This window comes from Protopterus annectens, chromosome 3.part1 (assembly GCF_019279795.1).
Source record: "Protopterus annectens isolate FY-2018-M chromosome 3.part1, PAN1.0, whole genome shotgun sequence".
Taxonomy (NCBI): domain Eukaryota; kingdom Metazoa; phylum Chordata; order Ceratodontiformes; family Protopteridae; genus Protopterus; species Protopterus annectens.
Window position 1 is genome coordinate 868175569 of NC_056732.1, and position 20317 is coordinate 868195885.

The 20317-nt window shown below is 33.6% G+C and overlaps 1 protein-coding gene across 1 annotated transcript in view; it reads left to right on the forward strand.

Annotated features, from left to right (window-relative positions):
• LOC122798304 (cadherin-7-like) overlaps positions 1–20317 on the forward strand; it is a 1449445-nt gene that overhangs the window by 1094070 nt on the left and 335058 nt on the right. Inside the window, exon 10 of the mRNA XM_044067131.1 lies at positions 17665–17782. Within this exon, the coding sequence (XP_043923066.1) occupies positions 17665–17782 (118 nt within the window). The remainder of the gene's footprint in view (positions 1–17664; positions 17783–20317) is intronic.

Genomic DNA, 20317 nt, shown 5'->3' on the forward strand with positions numbered 1-20317 from the left:
TAAAAGTCTTAATATGATTTACAGGTCTTATTCGGATCACTTCTTTTTCAGTTTTACATGGTTTTACTGTTAGATTTAAAATGATTTAAATGTAGTAACTGAGTTTCATTTCCAGTTTTTGTAATAACTTTTCTAACCGCTCCCAGAATATTCTAATATCTCTATCGCTATATATATATATATATATATATATATATATATATATATATATATTTATAAACATTCATAGATACAGGAAGTGGACCATGCCTAGTATTATTGATATAATTAAAGACCAATTATCAGAACATAACCAGCTTTTAAGCATACTTATCTCTTCCCAATATACATTTAATTTTTCACAATCCATAAACGTGTCCAGTCAGCTTTTACATCTTTACTACATCTCCAACAAACTGAAGAACTCATTTTACTAAACTTAAATAATTTATATTAAGTAACAAACCATGTATGTATATATTTCCACATAAAAAAATTCCAGTATAAACTTGAAAAATATTCACTAACTGATTTAAGTAACAAAGTTTAGTCTTACCATCTACTGAGTCACTCAATATACTGCTATCTAAAAAGTTCCATAATTTTGCATCAAAATTATTATTATTTATAAAAAAAAAAATCTAACTTGGACAAGCTTTTTTGCAGGTCAGTTTACCTCCAGTGATAGTGTTCATATATTAATATAAAAAAGAATATTGTTCTTTTCTTTTTCACCCATATTATCTACAAATTAATTTACCTTCTTAATGATGGATAACAGTAAATAGTTAAGAGATCCATCCAACTTATAATCATTCATTAAATATTCTGGAAACTTAGCTTTTCCTTTACTAAAGCAATCAGACCACAATACTAATCTATTCCTTTTTACTGAAATCATTTTAAATTTTTTTCTGAGTTTCCTTAAATCTAGGGTTATATGCAATGGGGAACCACAAAAGTTCCATGTTTATATTAAAGGAGTTTTAAAAACATATTTCTTAACTGTTTTAATATTTGATTTTATATATACAGAGGAAAAAGACTGAAATTAATTTCCTTTCAAGGGAAATGTTATTAACCAAATGAAAGGATTGCTACATGTTTCTAGTTTATCATATCTGATAAACTTATAAGACTTTAGCATAATCTGCTCCTGAATGGTTTTCTATTGACTACTGTAAGTTGAGTCTATCCAGACTATACTAGAGTTAAAATATGCAGCAATAGTATAAGATTCTACATCTGGAATTCTAATACTGCCATACTTCCATAATCTTATATAATTTCTGTAAGCAATTCTTGACTTTTTAGATACCATAAGAATGAAATTATTTTTTTTTCCAATTTAAGCTTTTTTTCTTAAGTATTAAAGCTATTTCTATCTATCTATTTATCTATCTATCTATCTATCTATCTATATAGTTTACTATCAAAATGATGAGTCTAGGTTCAACTAACACAGAATGTCGAATAGCAGTTGGCTGATTTCCATGTTATTGACCACTATTACATTCAGGTCACAGGTTCAGTGAATGCACTGTGCATTCACACATGTGTGCTCGACCTTAGGACTAGAGATCTCAGTACACTTTGGAATGTGAAATTTAATCTTTTCCCCAGTGTAGTGCAATCTCAGAGTTGGAAAATATAATTTGCAGGGGGTGTGAGGAAGCAACCTCCCATGAGGGGGGGTGCAAGGAGGCTTGCCCCACTGCAAAAACAGACACTTTTGTGTTGTGCAGTACATATGTACTGCTGAAAACTACAACATCCGCTGCAGTTCTGAAAGGTGCAGGAGAAGGCATATGTTGAATAATTACAACTTTTAATAATTGGCATTAAATTCAGCATACTGACCTTCTTCCTCTGCATTTTACTGTTCTAATTTGTGTGAATTAACAGAATTCATTCTGTCATTCGCAATTTTGATAATAAACCTATATATGTACACACACACACACACACACACACACACACACACACACACACACACACACTCACTCACACACTCACACACACAGACACACACATATATAAATATATAGGTTTACTATCAAAATAATGAATGATGAAGGTTCAGTTGACTGAATCTCGTGTTGCCGAACCTTCATGTTTGCGAGTGTCCAGTGCAGTGAATTCACTCAAATGCAGTCAACCTTACTACAAGAGAACAAAGTGGAGTGAAGATCAGGAAATTTACCCTTTTCCCCATTGTAGCGCGATCTCGGAGGTGGAATATATATTTGCAGGGGATATGGGGGGTGCAGGGGGCTTGCTCCCCTGCAAAAACATGAAGTTCAGTGTTGTGCAGTAAGTTCATACTGGTAAAAACCAGAAATTAACTTACTGTTGTAAAAGGTGCAGGGGAAATAGTATGTCAAATAATGCCAAATTTGAATAATCGGCATTACATTCAACATACTGACCTACTTACAATGCCATCTTTGGTGTTGTGAGTCACAGAAATGAATGGATTTTTTGTGTCAGTCATGATTGTGATGGCTGTTTAGTTGAACATCATTATGCAAAATGGCAAAATGCCAAAAGCACGGAACAGCAATTTTTTTTCCTAGGGAAAAAAATCACTGGGCTGTTTTTGGGACTTTGCCATTTCTTCCACTGTGGTGTGATGTCAGGGTTGATATTTTTAAGTAGGGTGGTGTGGGGGATGAAGCCCCCACTTTATTTTGTGTTTTTATTTTTACTTTTTTTTATTTTTAATTTTTTTTTATGGATCAGAGATTTATTTCCCCCTGGGAAAAAAATCTTGATCTGTTTGTTCAATATTTTGGGTTTTTGGGAGATGTGGGTCAATTAAATAGCGGTCACAATTCAGTGTGTTCACTTATATAATATATATATATATATATATATATATATATATATATATATATATATATATAGATAGATATATACACACACACACAGACACAGACACACACACACACACACACACACACACACACACACACACACACACACATAAAATATTGGGTAATATAATCAATTTGTAATCCAGCCTCAAAAAAAAAATCTGTTCCATTTTTAGAAAGAAGTAGCACTTCTTCAGTTATGTTTTTTCCCAAAATTATTACTAATAATCTTATTCACATCTGGTAAGGTTTTTATGTCTAAAATTTTTAGTTCTTTTACTTCCCAATTATATTTATATTTATTTTTAAACTTACTATCTAGTAATTGAATTAACACTAAAGTTTCAGTTTTATTATTATTAAATTTCAAGCAAATATTTTTCCTAAACATTTCAATTTCCTCATCCATTTCCTGGATTGAATATTTCAAATCTCCTATAGTTAGTAAAATGGCATCAGCAAAAATCTGTATTTTAGATTAACAAACCTTATTAATTGAGAATCTATCAATTTTAATTGCTTGTTAAGGGTTTAATAACTAATACAAATAGTAGATGGGGCATGTGGCACACTTGCTCCATGCTTTTGTTTAATGAGAATTCTTGACAAATATAAGATCCAATTTTAACATATGCTTTCGAGTCTCTATACATTTTTTTTAATATTCCAGTAAATTGTTCTGGAAATGCAAATACTTCTTAAATTTTAACCAAGTAGTTCCAATCTAAAATACAAAATGCTCTCTTGATGTCTAAGCAAATTAGAAACATTTTCTTTCATTTTTCTTGTTCATTCCTTTTGCTAAATATGAAATAGTTACTACCCTTTTATATTATCATACTTTAATCTATTAATTATAAATCCTGTTTGATCTTTATAAATTAATCTATCTTCTATATATCATAATCTTATAGTGCAGAGGGAAGTAAATATTTTATTGACTGCATTTAATAATGAAATAGGTCTATATGAAGAAACAAGCTTATTATCCTTTTCTTGTTTAAGTATAGGTGAGATTACAAAAAATTTCCATGAGAGAGAAATGATTTTGTCACTCTGAATTATTTTGAAAACATCACTCAGTAATTCAAAAATATTTAATGGAAGCAGACTGTATAATTCTGTACTTAAACCATCTTACCTTGAAGTTTTACTATTTTTCCCTTTTTTAAAGCCTGTTCAACTTCTGTTAGTACAATAGGCTTATTCTACAGAGATATTTGTTGGTCATTTAGTTTATTAGTAACAGTTTTCTTTAAATACTTGTCAAGTAGTCAGGTGCAGTGGTTAATGGTGTCACCTCACAGCTAGAATTTCTCCAGTTCGATTCTTGCCTGGGGTGCCTTCTGTGTAGAGTCTGCATGTCCTCCCTGCATTCACGTGGGTTTCACCGAAGTACTCCAGTTTCCTCCCACATTCCAAAGACATGCATCTGGAACATTTCTCCCCCGGCCTACAGTGAGTGGAATAGACTTTGTCCTAGGTGGACATTCCCAGTCAACAAATGTTAAATAAATAAAATACATGTTGTAATTATCAGGATTATTATTTTTATCTTTATTAAAATCCTTGTGGATTTTTTTTAAATATTAAGTGTTTCCTCTATATTTGAAGTTGCCTTGTTAGTGGGAGGATTTTGGATGTTATTGATTCATGCCTTTTTGCTTAACATTTTACTTCTATTAGTTAATCTATGAACATTTTTAGAAGTCATCATATAACTGTGCAGTTTTAATTTTTGTAAAGTTATCTCCACTTTGTGTTAAAACTGTTCAATATTTTCTCATTAATTTTTTTAATAACTTCAGCATTAGCTAACTCCTTTGTTTGTTGTTCAAACTTTACGTTGTACTTTTCATCTTGTATTTCTAACAGCTCTTTATTCTACTCTTTCATTTTACTACTAGCCTAGTTTTCAATTCTACCTTTAATATGCATTTTTAAAGATTCCCATAATATGACTTCTAACCTGACCACTATCATTGAAAGGTGCAACAATATTGATTTGTTCTATAAGGTAACTCCTAAATTTGTTTAATTTTGTCATATATAATGGGATTCTATAAATAATCTGAAATTTCCTTATATTGTTTAATATATTAATACTTAGTCCATTATGGTCAGATAAATGACAGGGAATAGTTTTAAAATAATTCACTTTAGTAAGTAAATCTGTAGAGGCATAAATCATAGGTTCATAGGTTCATAGGTTCATACTAGGCTATCTGCCCTGGGGCAATTATAAGCCTAGCCCGATTCTGTATGGCTTACGCCACCCTTTGATTTGAGTATACTGTGCCCTTTTTAAGGTTTAGTTTACTGTGCCTCTGTCTAATAATGACATGGGAGTAATCCCTGGGACAAACCTACGATCCCCCATCCACCTATTGAGATTCTTCTTGAAGAGATTCAGTGAGGTGCTCTGCCTCACATGAACTGGAATTCTATTCCAGAGCGAAGGGAGCCTCTGGGTTATGAACCTGTCCCTCCAGCAAGTTCTATTTATTTCTGTGCTGAGGTTCAAGTTCATCGAGCGTTTGGCTCTAAGGGATTTAGATTTACTGAGGTGGAGCATGTCCATTAATTCTGGATTTGACATAGCTTTGTATGTCAGACATAGATCGCCTCGAAGTAGGCGGTATGCAACTGAGTAGAGCTGAAGTTTTTTTAACCGAGCAGCATATGGCATCTGTTTGAGACCCTTGATCCTCTTGGTGAGATACTTTTGGGGTCTTTCTAATTGCTGCAGGTGTCGGGTAAGGTACATCCCAAAAGGGGCACTGTATTCTATGATGGGCTTGATGAGGGATGAATAAAGGGGCACGATTACCTCTCTTGATCTAGATGTGAAACCCTTTGTGATGAGGTGGGCTATGTAGAAGGTCTTTCTAACCACTTTGTTAATGTGGTTTTCAAAGGAGAGATTGCTATCAACTTAGGTCCCCAGGTCCCTAATAACTTTCTCTGTACTTAATGGGTTTCCGCCTATGTGGTAATTTGTGGGCACATTGTTTTTGCCAAAGGGTATGACTATACATTTTTTGGCATTTAGCTTTAAGCCATGGTGCTGGCACCAGTTATCTGTCTCTGTGAGACCGTTTTGAAGGAAGTTTGTGTCAGCTGGAGAGTCGATTATGACGCCCAGTTTGCAGTCGTCTGCGAACTTGGTGAGCCATAGTCCTCCCACATTTGCCTGTACCTCGGAAAAGTATATACCGAACAAGAGTGGTCCCAGGACAGAACCCTGTGGGATGCCACTTGTGACCGGTTTCGAGTCTGACATGGCTCCAGCAGCTCTCACTCTATGGGTTCTGTCTTTGAGCCAGTTTGCAACCCATCTTGTGACATAGGGGTTTATATTTAAGCTGGATAGCTTATCTATGATGCCCGAGTGGGGTATTGTGTCAAATGCCTTTGCAAGGTCCAGTCATATCAATTCTAGCTGCATCCCATGCATATAAGAATAATGACTGAAAAACAATGATGTATCTTCTGCTTTTACCATTAAATTAACTACATTTTTATTATTAATCCATCTGTCAGTGCTTCAGCTGATGCCAGAATTTTATCTTTCTTCTCTTCTCTTAACATGTATCTTCTACAATAGATATGCACTTAAAATCCCCTGCTAAAATTAAGCTACTCTTCCAATAAATTTGTAGGAAGTTTAAGAGATCTTTAGCCAATTTTGTACCTATTCCAGTGATCCAGTAAAAAACAGTGTAGAGAGTGTACCATTATATTTAATTATTACAAATGTATACATTCTTTTGTGATTATTAATAGATTCCATGACCTTAGGCATTACAGTAGAATTTCTCCAAAGTATAACAGTTCCTTTACTCTTTTTGTTCAAAGAAGCAGATGATAATATTTCATAACCTAAGTTATTTCAATACTGTACATCTTTATTTATCAAGTGAGTCTCTTGCAAGAATATAATGCCCCTGCCATTAAATTTTAGGTGTCTCATTAATGATTTCATTGTGTTGCCATTATTTAATCCAATTGCATAAACAGGTAATGGATTAAAACTATCCACACACTGTATTTAAAAAAAAAATTCTAAAAGATAATATGACACATTCATCTGCTATAGTAATTTAATTGTATACAAGAATCTAATGCATTTGTCAAATACTATCTTTACATTCCATATTTTTTGAATTCTTATTTTCTACCGACTAAACTACTAAAACTCATAAATAAAAAAAAAAACAGAAACAAGTCTACAACTGTAACTGTGCATATTACCAACAAAATATACCCCACCATAGATACCAGAGTTCCTGGTTTCCCTAGTGAATAGACAAACTACTAGACTATCTCTTTAACTGCCAATACCATTTAAAAAACAAAAAAAGCTAGTCAAAAGCTACCATGACTTACAAATAATTAATATAATATTATATACAAGTTAAAAATAATAATATACTATTATTTTAGTTATATATTTTGCCATTTAAAATTATTCTTGCATTACTACATAAAAGTTTATTAGTCCTCTTCTTTTAATCACAAATATTAAATAATCCAACCGTTTACTAAATATCTATTTCTGTAATAGTAGTATAAATTATTCATTAAATATTCCTAAATTATTCAATCATTCATCATTAGTATAACTAAATATCTAAACAAATAATAGAACAAAGTAGGACCTGAAGAAATAAAAATATCTGTAAACTTACAGGTGACCCCACTTCCATGAAAGTCCACTTCAATGAAAGTGCACTTTTGCAAAAGCTAATTCACCAAATCAGATAAATAAACAAAATAAACATTAAAAACACAGTTTTCCAGGGGGGAAAGCCACCCTGCATCCCCACTACTTAAATATACTAACTCTGAGATTGCACTACAGTGGGGAAAAGGATATATTTCCTTATCCCCACTGTACCGTGCTTTGGTGAATCGGCTTTCACGAAAGTGCACTTTTGAGGAAGTGGGGTTGTACTTTTTTTTTCTAAACAATGCAATTTTGATGAAGAAAAGTAGGCCCATAATATATATATATATATATATATATATATATATATATATATATATATATATATAAAGCAAAAGCTCTGAATTAATTTTAATCGTACTAGTTTCTGTATCTTAAAATTGTGTAACACTCAATATGATAAATATTAAAATATTTAAAAATCCTTTAATTTATTAAACTTCTATTTCTATGGAGTCAAAAAATTGGAGTCTATATTGTATTTGATGTCTTTAATTCAAATACCATTTTCCCTTCCCTGGTTCAAATGTGAAAAAATCTGCTTTAATTTCTATCAAATGGATATGCTGATTCAGCAATATAACACTCAAACTTCAGCTCTGATTTATGAAACAAATTATTTCAGGTAATCTTAATTAATATAATAACATATAATACACAAAAAGCTTTAACGTTCACATGGAAAATGTTCAAATTTCAGCTTTCAGGATATTTTAAACATTTTTGCATGGTTTTCTATGGAAATTATATGAGATCATGTACATTCACATTTCTAACATATGCAGGTATATATAAAACATATCTTTCTTATAAGCAGTTTGTAATTTAAATACAGAGTTTTCTGTCTTATATGCCCACTAATATTCTGCCTTATTATGGTTCTACCTGACTTCGTCGACAGCGCAGAAGACCGACATGAATCAATCCAGAAGAGAGAAGAGAAAGTGAAGAAGACCGACAATCCGAATCAGAACATCGACAATGCAGAAGACCGACAGACGACCGGACAACACCACAAACGAGGATGCCGATGGGGAAAGGCTGTGTGGGTATGTGGTAGTATAGACGGCGCGGCAGGTAGGTCTGTAAGTGGGTAAGGAAGTGGTGAGATTAGGGGGTTAAGTGGGTGGGGGTTAAGAGAGTTAGTAGGGGAGGTTAAGGGGTTAGGGGTGTGTGTGAGTTAGGGTTGGGTTAGGGGTGGGGTGGCTGGTTTAGAGGGTTGGGGTTGGGGCGGGGGGTAGGTTAAGTGTTAGGGTTAGTTAGGGGTGAGGTAGAGTGCGTAGTGAGGTAGGTTAGGGTTAGGTAAGTGTGAGTAAGTGCTTGTAGAATTAGGTAGTGTGTTGTGTTTGGTGGTTTTGTGGTTGTTTGTGTGTGTTTGTGTGTTGTGTTGTGTGTGTGGTGTGTGGTGGAATGGGTTTTGTGTTGTTTTTCATGGTTTATTGTGTGTTGTGTGTTGTGTGGGTTTTTTGTGTTTTATGGTTATATTATGTTGTGTGTGTATGGTGGTTGTCGATGTGTGGTGTGGTTTATGTGTTGTCGGTGAGTGGTGTTGTAGTTGTCGGTGCTGTGGTTGTCCCTTATTCTACATAGCTTGTATTTCTAAAATCTCCTATCAAAGAGGTATTTAACCATCAGCTCTCTATTAGTGATTACAGTATGTGTTTATGTTTCTTAGGTTACTGATACTGTTCTTTTATTAATTTGTTTGAAGTTCGAGTGTTTCAAAGTTTCAAAGTTCGTGTTCTTTTATTAATCTTACTTGGTAGATATTTTATTTATTGTACATTTGCATTTTAGTCATAAGATGTTTTCTCTTCTTATTAATTCTAATATTACAAGCAGTCTTGACTATATATAAAATAATTCTTGCTTGCTTAATTTAAATGTGTGTTTTTAGCAACTGTGAACTGCTGTTCTGATCTAAGCTTCAAATCCTGTCATTAGATTTGATTACAGCATTGAAAATGACAAGACATAGCACACAGCAGCTGCTAATTTCCTCTGTAAGTTTCTCATTTTTTCCTAACTCTTTTAAACTGTTGTAACCAGTAACAGCCATCTAATTTTACTCCTTCCCATTAACATGTACAGTTAGAGTTAATAGCACTATATCATACATTCAGCAAAATGTAAGCAAAGTATATGTCAGAAACAGCTCAGTATAAAACATTACTATAGCTTTTGTTTCACCAATTCTTCACTTCTAAATAAGTATTTAAAATGTTATTTTGAGTAGCTTTCACACATATTTACTTGAAGAAAAGAAAGAAAAAGAAAGTCATTCCTGTTTTCACAGACATTGTTAATAAATCTTCTTCAAAACAGCTCAAGGAGCAGGTGGGAAGCAAGGCAATTGAGACTAAAGTAATTTTACACAACTAGAACATTCTTTTGTTTTCAAACATTCTTAAGTGTTAATTGCTTCATAAATAACCTGTGAAAGTAATATGTTACACGAAAACAAAGAAAACAAAATCATCAAAACTTTAACGCTTCTAATTAACATATTAGTTAAATCTGGCATTAAGTTAGCCCAGCAATACATATGCTAAGCAAAGTTGAACAAATAACATACAATTCTTAATTTAAATAATCTTAATGTTATCAATTCTATACTATATGGTTATATTATATAACCAATTATATCTCTTAACATGAGAAATGTTTTCGCTTAATATATAAATACATACTTACATATGTTTTTAATTAAACTAATTTTAAAGTTTAAGAGTTCCTATGTTTAGATATTTACATGAATGTTTTTCTTTAATATATTTTTTATATGTGGTTTTAAATTTTTATATTTGTAAGGGTGTGTCAGATATCTGCTTAATTATTTAATTTAATTGGCTGGCTTGAGTATATAATGTGCATTTTTAACTAGAGTTTTTTTGTACTTGAAAAAGAGTCTCTGACTTTAAAGCTTGTGGTGAATAAACTCTTCTTGTGGATGTTCACGTCTAGGTTTATTTTGCTTGGTTTACCTCAGTTTGGACTATGTAGACACGTTTGGTTGTTCTGTCTTGACTTGTTTTTTTTTTTTTTTTGGTTTTACCTATTTTGATAGGTGGGTCAGACCATGCTATTTTAATATTTGATCTTTTTCTAAGCTGGACATAAACTTAACTATAATTGAACATGGATGAGTGTTTTCCTTCTTTGAATGTTTTCTCTGGAATAGTTGTGCCTTTTCAATTCCAAAAAATAAAGTTTTAGGTAGATTTAATATTTTATGTAGCCAGGTTGTTAATTTTATTATATTGTCTCCCTCATACTTTTCAGCTATACCATACACTCTAATGTTATTTCACCTCAGTCTATTTTTTTTCTAAATCATCAACCTGAGGATCTAGATTTTTTTTGAGGAAGTATATTCATCATCTCTTCTTTTTATCTATGAGTAAGTTATTTTGTTTTAAAAGAAATTCAGCATTAGAGTCACCTTCAGTTATTTTGCCTTCATGATCATTTAAAGCTTCTTCCATACTGCTGATTTATATAATTTGTTGTTTCATAAGAATTTCTAAATGCTCCATCTTCTTTCTGGATTCTTCTTTGAAACTTTCAAGTTTGGTATCCAGTGTGCCCATTTTAAGTAATATATTCTGCATGCTAGATATTAGTGATTGAATGTCTTTTTTTTTTAACAATAATCCCGAGCACCATTTCTTGAGTGGCTCATGTTGAAGTCTCTTCTATTTTAACCAAGCTGTTGAAATTCTGATAGGAAATTTACAGCTTTTGAAGAACTTGAAGCTGTAAATTGTTTCTCTTACTACCAATGAATAAAAACTAGCTAGCAAGTATCTTCAAATTTTAATGTTTGATTATATTTTCTATCAGAGAAATGTTTTCAGTCACACAGCTTTTATCAGCTGCTGCTCTCAGTTAGCCATCATGGCCATGCCACTTAGCAATTTATTTTTACTATATTATGAAAATATTTTTTGGGGGGGAGATGTATAAGATTGCAATAGTTCTAAAGTTAGTACTGTTTGGTGAATTTCCTCCTTTGTGCAAAGAGATAATGTATGACTTTTTCAGAGATAAGGAATGTGGGATTCCTGCATTAACCTAAATATTAGGATAGAGGCAGGATAGGCAATGTTACTGGCTGCTATTTTAAGGTACTTGCTCAGAAGGTCATCAGCTGAAGTAGAGCATGATTTGAATTTGTTTAAGAGTAGTTTTATATAGGATGTGGGCACAGGTTTGAAAGTAAAAGTGGATGTGATGATATATGGCTGTCAGGTAGGGTTAGGATTAGATATTAGGGAATGCTTGGTTAGAGATGCTATACTATCTGTGAAATAAGAGTTGCACTGTATTGCAGTTTCTATTGGTGAATAATTGGGAGAGTGTTAGGGCTGAATTTTTGGCCAGAATGCAAAATTTCTTCAATGGCCTTCCAGAATTGTTTAGGGTTCTGTTAACTATAATTATGAAAGTTATTATAGTATGTTTTTTGTCTTAATGTATTTGCTTTTAAGTACAGTTGTGGAGCATCTGTAGTTTTCACAATCTTATGATATGTTTGCTATTCTGTCCATGTTTTTCTCTCTCCTGCATTTACATTCCACTCTTTTTTAATAACTAGTTTGCATTATTTGTTTTTCATCTTTGTGTTCTGGGAGGAGCAATGTTATTTAGGATATTCAGGAAAGTTGTATTGAATTCATTCACAGGGAAGATTTTTAGCAAGTTCCAGTTAATAGGGTGTAATGAACATTTCTGGGTTAAACTTGAAAATGTTATGTATTGCTTTAAGAACATTCTCTTTAAGTGGGTGTGTGAGATGTCTGGTTGTGTAGAATGGGAGATGATCACTGAAAGAGTCTGACATTGTATTTGTGGTAGTGTATTTGATAGCATCTGATACTAGGCTTCAGTCTATTAGTGAATTTGATATCTAGCTATAGAGTCTGAAATCATATAAATTCATGTAAGATATAGAGTAGTTAGAGTTTATGTTCAACCAATTGACATTCACATCACCTAGTAGTATTTTTTTTTATTGTGGAATTGTTACGGATATCCAATGTAGGATATCTTCCAGTATAGCTTTATTGTCATTAGGAGGGATATAAGGGACAGTAATACATATGTGTTTATAATTATTTGTTTTCAGGAAAGAAATAAGAAGATCAACTGAATTGATTTTTGGTATTGATTTGTTGTAAGAGGAATTAAAATAGAGAATAATCATTTATTTATATGTGTTAACTGGGTAATTCTGCCTGGGTAAAACCCTTTTTAAGTAAATCCTAAACAGAAAACAACCACAATTAATTACATTTTATATATATATATATATATATATATATATATATATATATATATATATCATCATCATCTTCTTTTGGCTGTTCCCGTTGTTAGGGGTCGCCACAGCGGATCACCTGTTTCCATTTCTTCCTGTCCTCTGCATCTAGCTCTGTCACACCAACCACCTGCATGTCCTCTCTCACCACATCCATAAACCTTATCTTAGGCCTTCCTCTTTTCCTGTTACCTGGTAGCTTCATCCTTAGCATCTTTTTCCCAATATACTCAGCATCCCTCCTCAGCACATGTCCAAACCGACGTAATCTTGCCTCTCTGGCTTTGTCTCCAAACCTTCCAACCTGGGCTGACCCTCTAATATACTTATTCTTAATCCTGTCCACCCTCGTCACACCCAGTGCAAATCTTAACATCTTTAATTCTGCCACATCCAGCTCAAACTCCTGCTTTTTTGTCAATGCCACTGTCTCCAACCCATATAACATAGCTGATCTCACTACCCTCTTGTAGACCTTCCCTTTCACTCTTACAGGTACTCGTCTGTCACAAATCACTCCTGACACTCTTCGCCACCTCTACTCCTTGCATCCTCACCATTGTTTTATCCTCCCTCTCATTCATACACTTATATTCTGTCTTAGTCCTGCTGACTTTCATTCCTTTTCTCTTTAGAACATATCTCCACCTCTCCAGGGTCTCCTCCACCTGTTCCCTACTCTCACACAATGTCATCTGCAAACATCATAGTCCACGGGGACTCCTGTCTGATCTCGTCTGTCAACCTGTCCATCACCATTGCAAATAAGAAAGGGCTCAGAGCTGATCCTTGATGTAACCCCACCTCCACCTTAAACACATCTGTTTTATATATATATAAAACAAAATAAAGCAAATTCAAGACCAGTATCAATACACATTTATAGTAACAGAAAATAGTTAAATGATTTTGAAGAGTGCAACAGAGTGAGTGGATTTAAGAGGAACAAGAGGGATGAAAATAGGTGAGATACATTTTCGCAGCAGCAATTTGGAAGTCTTTTCTTAATATTATCTCAATAATGTCATTGTGTAGGTTTACAGTAAGAAAAAATGTTTTTGTCTAGAAATCGCTACAATGAGCAATATGAAAGCCAAAGTGACTTGAAAGATTTTTGACTGCACATGAAAGGGTAAATGAATAAGTAATATGGATACAAAATGTGAATACTTAAAGCATAAAGGTGGCCAAGGATATTAAAAGGTATGCCCCTATAAATGCACATACTACTTAAATAGATGGCATACTTGAGTCTGTCTGTAGGGAGGTAAAGGAGAGTTTGCAAAACACTGGTTTAAAGATGTGCTCATAGATTTTAACTTTAAAGCAACGAGTATGCCAAAAGTTTAGGAAAATTTTAAATCACCATGGGGCATACAGTAGCTCTGACATGTCAGTTGCCCCTAAAAGAAGAAAAAAGAAAGAACACTGGACATAGAATACAATTTGACAATACAAGTTTACATTATTAAATATCACATAATATTGTATGGCAACGTTTTTTCCTTTCTGATGATATTGTGTCAACACCTTTATATAAATGCTATTTGTTTGCATGAATCAAGAATGGTTAAGAAAAAGTGCAACTGTTCAGATACAATACTGACTGTATCAAAATGAGATGAAGGTGCAATTAAACTAGCTGCCAGGACTCTGACATTTAAAATCACAAGAGATGTAATTAAAATAATCTTGAATATAAAGATTTTTTTTCACCAACAGATTTTTTTTTTTTTTGTGATAGTATGGGGACTTCCTTGTATGAAAGCTTTTCTGGAGAATATACCGAAGTAAAACAATAAATAAATAAATAAATAAATAAAATTAAAAAAAAAGAAACAGTGCATTCTATGCTGCCATGGGACCCAGTAATTCAATCCAGATACATTTTAATATGATTCTCTGAAGCAAATACAGAAAAGGTAGTGAGACAATACATGGTGATTAGATTTTTTTTCAACTCTTCACTGACTTTTTGGAAGTAAACACTACATGTCAACAAAAAGTAGGAATGGAGTGAAAACAAGACAGTGCATTAGACACTAAATATGGTAGTTAAACTAATTTTTAAATCAGTAGCATATAAGTATAGTTTATGATTAAGATTTATACAATTAGAGCCAAAAGCTACTTGCAAGAGAAACCAAAACATTTTTAGGTATAGCTATCTCCAGTGGAATTGGGGTTAATATCACAAACCTCCTATTTAATATGCAGACTGTAGGTGACATATAAACTGTTGACTGTAGCAGAAATGGAAGCTAATATCACTAAGTAAAAAAATAAATCATCACGGATCTACCTTGCTGGCATAGAGGACTAGAAATTGCCACTGAGGCTTTATGCATTTGGTCATTGAACCAAGACTATTATTACCCATGTAGCAAGGGTTCTGAAATATCCAATGGTTGCAGCATCATGTATTACTCCTTACTTAATTTTGAAAAGTAATGTGTTGCCCTAGTATTGCTAATCTTTGATGTGAATTATATTAGTTGATCTGAAACTTCCATTCTAATTTGTACAGGTACACTGCTAAAGAAGTGTCAGAACATAAGGAGATGTTCCTGTTCACCAAGATTTACATTATTGCTTTTATTTATTTATGTATTTATTTATTTATTTGTTTGCTTATTTGTTTGTTTATGTATGTATATATATAGTTTGATAGCCAGGTTGTCTATCTCTGTCATAGGCCATTTCCATTAGAGACACTGGAGAGGAGAAATCCAAGAAAAATTAAATGCAATACCAGTAAACAATAAAGGTTTAAATCACAATGTAATAATAGCTATACAATATTAGTGAAGAGATGAAGTGAGAAAAAAGAAGAAAATATATATTAGACACCTGCAAATGCAATTGACAAGTACAAATAAGAGTATTGTTCTTTAAAACTGAGTTCAATAAATAGCAGAGTGTATTACTCTTGTGACCTTCCTGGTTTTAAGCACTTTGACAAAAAGTGAAATTTACATATGGATTCATAGTTTCATAGGTGACTAGTTGATTAATTACATGGGGGTGGCTTAAAAAAAAAAAATATATATATATATATATATATATATATATATATATATATATATATAAAGAGAGATGTCAGTTTGATCCTCTAGAGTTGTTTCCTGGGGTTCATGTAGACTAGAATATGGGTGATCAAGCATTTGCAGCCATCTCTATCTTGGCAGAGACATGGGTGACAGACCAGGAGTAAATTTCTGATTCCCATCAGCTGGTCCAAGTTAGATTTGAATTGGGTTAGGGAAGAGCACTGCTTAACATGGATGGCAAACATGTTCCAAAGAAGTGGGTAGTTTCTGAGAAACATATCTTGTCTCCAGCATGTCCTTTTTATGATGCAGGAGAGATTTAAATCCCTAAATCGGGTAATATTCATGCAATTTGTTTTGTAGATATGCAATAGGTCCACCATGGTGCAATGGTGCAGTGGTAACATTGTCACCTCACAACAACAGGTTCTCCAGTTCGATTCTTGGCTGTGGTGCCATCTGTGTGGAGTTTGCATGTCCTCCCTGCATTCCTGTGGGTTTCCTCTGGGTGCTCCGGTTTCCTCCAATGTTATAAAAACATGCATCTGGAGCATTTCTCTCCGGGCCCCTGCTGAAACTGGCTTTGCTCCAAGTCGGACTTTCCCAGTTAACAAATGTTAAATAAATAATGGGATCAGAGGAAGCTTTGCAGGCCAGGCATAGGTAACCACTCAGCAGCCTGTAGGATACTGAGTACAGGGACAGGGCCTTTAAGTGGTCTGCATATGTTATGCTGCTTACTCTATAATCTTTTTGTGAGGAACCTCTTTGGATGAATCTACTTGAGATTACTGAAATTTCAATAGGCCAACATTCACAACACTGAGTTGAAAAGCACAAAGTTTCACATCAGTGAAACTTCACATTACCGACCACGGAATGCCCGACAGTCCCAGATGATACATGCCAAAAGTGGCATTGCATTCAATGAGTTGCCTAATTGAAACAACCTTTTGTTTTAACATTTTTGCAGGGGGGCAATGCCACACTGCACCCCCCCAAACCCCCTGCTACTTAAAGATACCAACTCCAAGATCGCACTACAACATGTACATGAGCAGATTTCCTGTTCATCTCAGCTTGGACTGTCAGGCATTAAGAGGTCGGTAATGTGAAGTTTCACTGATGTGAAACTTCATGCTGTTTGGCTTGCTGCTGTAAATATCTGTCTACTGAGATTTAAGTAATCTCAAGTAGATCCCTGTGGACACATTAGACAGTGTGTATGCCTGGTAATGTATATACCAAAGGGGGAGGTGTACTCAACATTTAGTCTGATGAGGTCAGAGTACAGCAGAACAATGATATCCTTAGACATGGATGCCACATCTCGGTTATAATCTGAGGAATGTAAAATGGTTTCCTTACCACTGTAGACATATGAAGCATGCTGATAACAGGAATACCCACTATGCAAAAACACAATAGAAAACACAATATGAATACAAGAGTTCAAAATTGCAATAACCAGAAGAAGATCTAGAAATCTCCACATGCTTTGAGAAAGTGACAAGAAGAATACAATCACTGTAAATGTAATTTATGGTGGTTATGCATTTCCAGATATAATAAGTCCATTTATATACATTTGTAGTTTTTTTTTTGTATTACAATGTGAAACTGGCAGATAATGAGTACACAGTTAATGTTAATGTAGCTAAAAGTGTTAATATTGATTTAAACTAATGTGGATCTAATAATCTATTCCAGCTATTACAAACAATCAGTGCTGTTGACAAGGATACACCAGAAGACGGGCATCATTTTCATTTTTCATTGGACCCACACTCTACAAGCAACGCATATTTTACTCTCAGTGATAATCAAGGTATACAAATTCCTTTGTGTTTCACAGAAGACATATTAATATACTGAATTTAATATTTTGACTGCTAGCTAAATAATAAAATTACTTTGGATTAGAAAAAAATGTGCTGGTAGAAGGAGTGTGAGACTTTTCAAGCCATGTGCATTGCACATAGCACGGTTAATGTTATTTTAGTTTCTACATTATCTAAGTTTTTTTAATCTGCATAAGAATTCTGTTGCCCTTACACCAGAATGTAGGTCAAGTCATCCTCCCTGTTAACATTACTTCTGTTTCACATCAGTTTCTCTTAGCAGCCTCATATTCTACCAAGTTACTGTGCTGCATGAATACAGGGTGACACATCCGATTTCTTTAACATTAAATCTTCATTCTGGCACTTAAATCAACACTTTATTTTTATAACTCAGCTTTGGTCTATCAGTTTAATTTCTTAACATGTAAGGCTCTGTTTTGTTTCATCTCATCATTTTCCCCCTGCTTTTGGGTTCCTTAGTGGTCTTCCTGGATGTGCTACATTTTTACTGATATTTTTTTCAAACCTCCATGTGTATTTAAAGAGATCTGAAATATGTGAAACACCTGGCATGTATTCCTCTGTCAGGTGTATATTCCAGTTTTTGAAGTTGTGTATGGCATGTAACATAAAATGTAAGATAAAACACCAACCCCTTTCAACATTAGTTAGGCATGACTGATGTTATTCATATATTTCTATAATTTTAATGTACTTGTTTGAGCAATACAGATGCATACAGAGAATTTAGAATAACGAATGTTCTTAACAGTTAAGACATCATTTCAATTATTATTGCTGTAGTGTATTTAGGGCTACTGTTATGCTGCAAAACGTAGGAAAAGATATATTGGTTAAGTACCCCACTGCAGCATTATCAGCAATTAGCATTCACTGAGCAGCAGTTGGAATGTCAAGGAGCTTTAAAATGTATTCCATTATTTTAAACACAATTTACCCTTATTTTTTTTTCTGAATAAAATGTTGGAATACATTTAAAGGTTTGGAATGCATTTTAAAGGTCTGTCTGCCTCCCATCACTGCTTTTAAAGAGGCAAAACTCTAAGGCCTCCCATATTTATTCTCTAGCACATGGGAGCGGGTTTAGCATCTTACAAAGAATAATGATCAAGTAATTCCAAACATACCCCACCCCCTGAAGTCTTACTGTTGAGGTGCATTTCCTGACATTCATGTCTTGAACAAATAATAAGCTGCTTGTGACTGGAGGGCTAATTATAATCATCTATGTCTGTACACTTTAAATGAGTATACGTTGGGTGTTTGATGCATTCCACGGTGGTGCAGTGCTAGCGTTGTTGCCTCACAGCAAAAGGTTCTCCAGTTCGATTCTCAGCTAATGTGCAGGGAGTGTCTTCTGTGTAAAGTCTGCATGTCCTCCCCATGGGTAGAGTGGCATTCTGAAATACATGCATGAATGGGCGTGCCTTCGTTGAAGGTTGGGTGTCGAGCTGGCAACTCGGCACTGTGAAAATCTACTGCCAATCCTTAGTAGACCAGAGTTCCGCTGTGTCAACACCTAACCAGGAAAAGCCGAAAGACAACAACAACATTGCGTGTTTGATGACAAATTAAGACAAGCACATACCTTCTGAGTGCATACTATAGGTATCTTCAATTCTTATGGCTCATTATTTTTACACACAGAAGGGATATAAAAGTTGTGTCCGTATCATAGAAATTCAATCTTTTATGTTCTATAGATAAGCATCATGATAGTATAGAAATTAAAATGAGTCATCCCAGTATGAAAAACATGTTCATACAAAGGTAGAACATGCACTGTACAATTCTTTCTTTCTTTCTTTCTTTCTTTCTTTCTTTCTTTCTTTCTTTCTTTCTTTCTTTCTTTCATGATTGGCTGATTGATTACATGGTAAAACAACAAATAAAATATTTGTGTTAGTTGGCACTAAGAACAATGTAGTCAAAATGCTGCAGATTTGGACTTCCTATTCCAAAGATAGACAAAGAGCTGCAGTTCTAAGATATTATATGTGCAAATGATATATTGTAATGCATTCAGTACAGCAAATACAAGTCCGTGATATAACCTAATATAAAACCCAATCTACTGAGTAAATAAGTCATTTTATTTATGTCAAATCTCCCCAAAATGCCATGCAAGTATTAGAAAACAATATGAGTGCATGTATATGTATACATACATATATATCTATATATATATATATATATATATATATATATATATATATATATATATAGATATATATATATATATATATATATATCTATATATATGGATTCACTATGTAATTTCGAAATACTAAAATCCTGAATTTCAGTATTTCAAAATTACATAGCCGAAGACACAAAACACAGAAACCCAAAAACTGTGAAATTCAAAATCCTGACGCTACACTACAGATACAGCACACACAAACACACACACACACCACTTCCTCCTAACTCAAATATAATATCCTACACTACACCCCTCCCCCACACACACACACACACATATATATATATATATA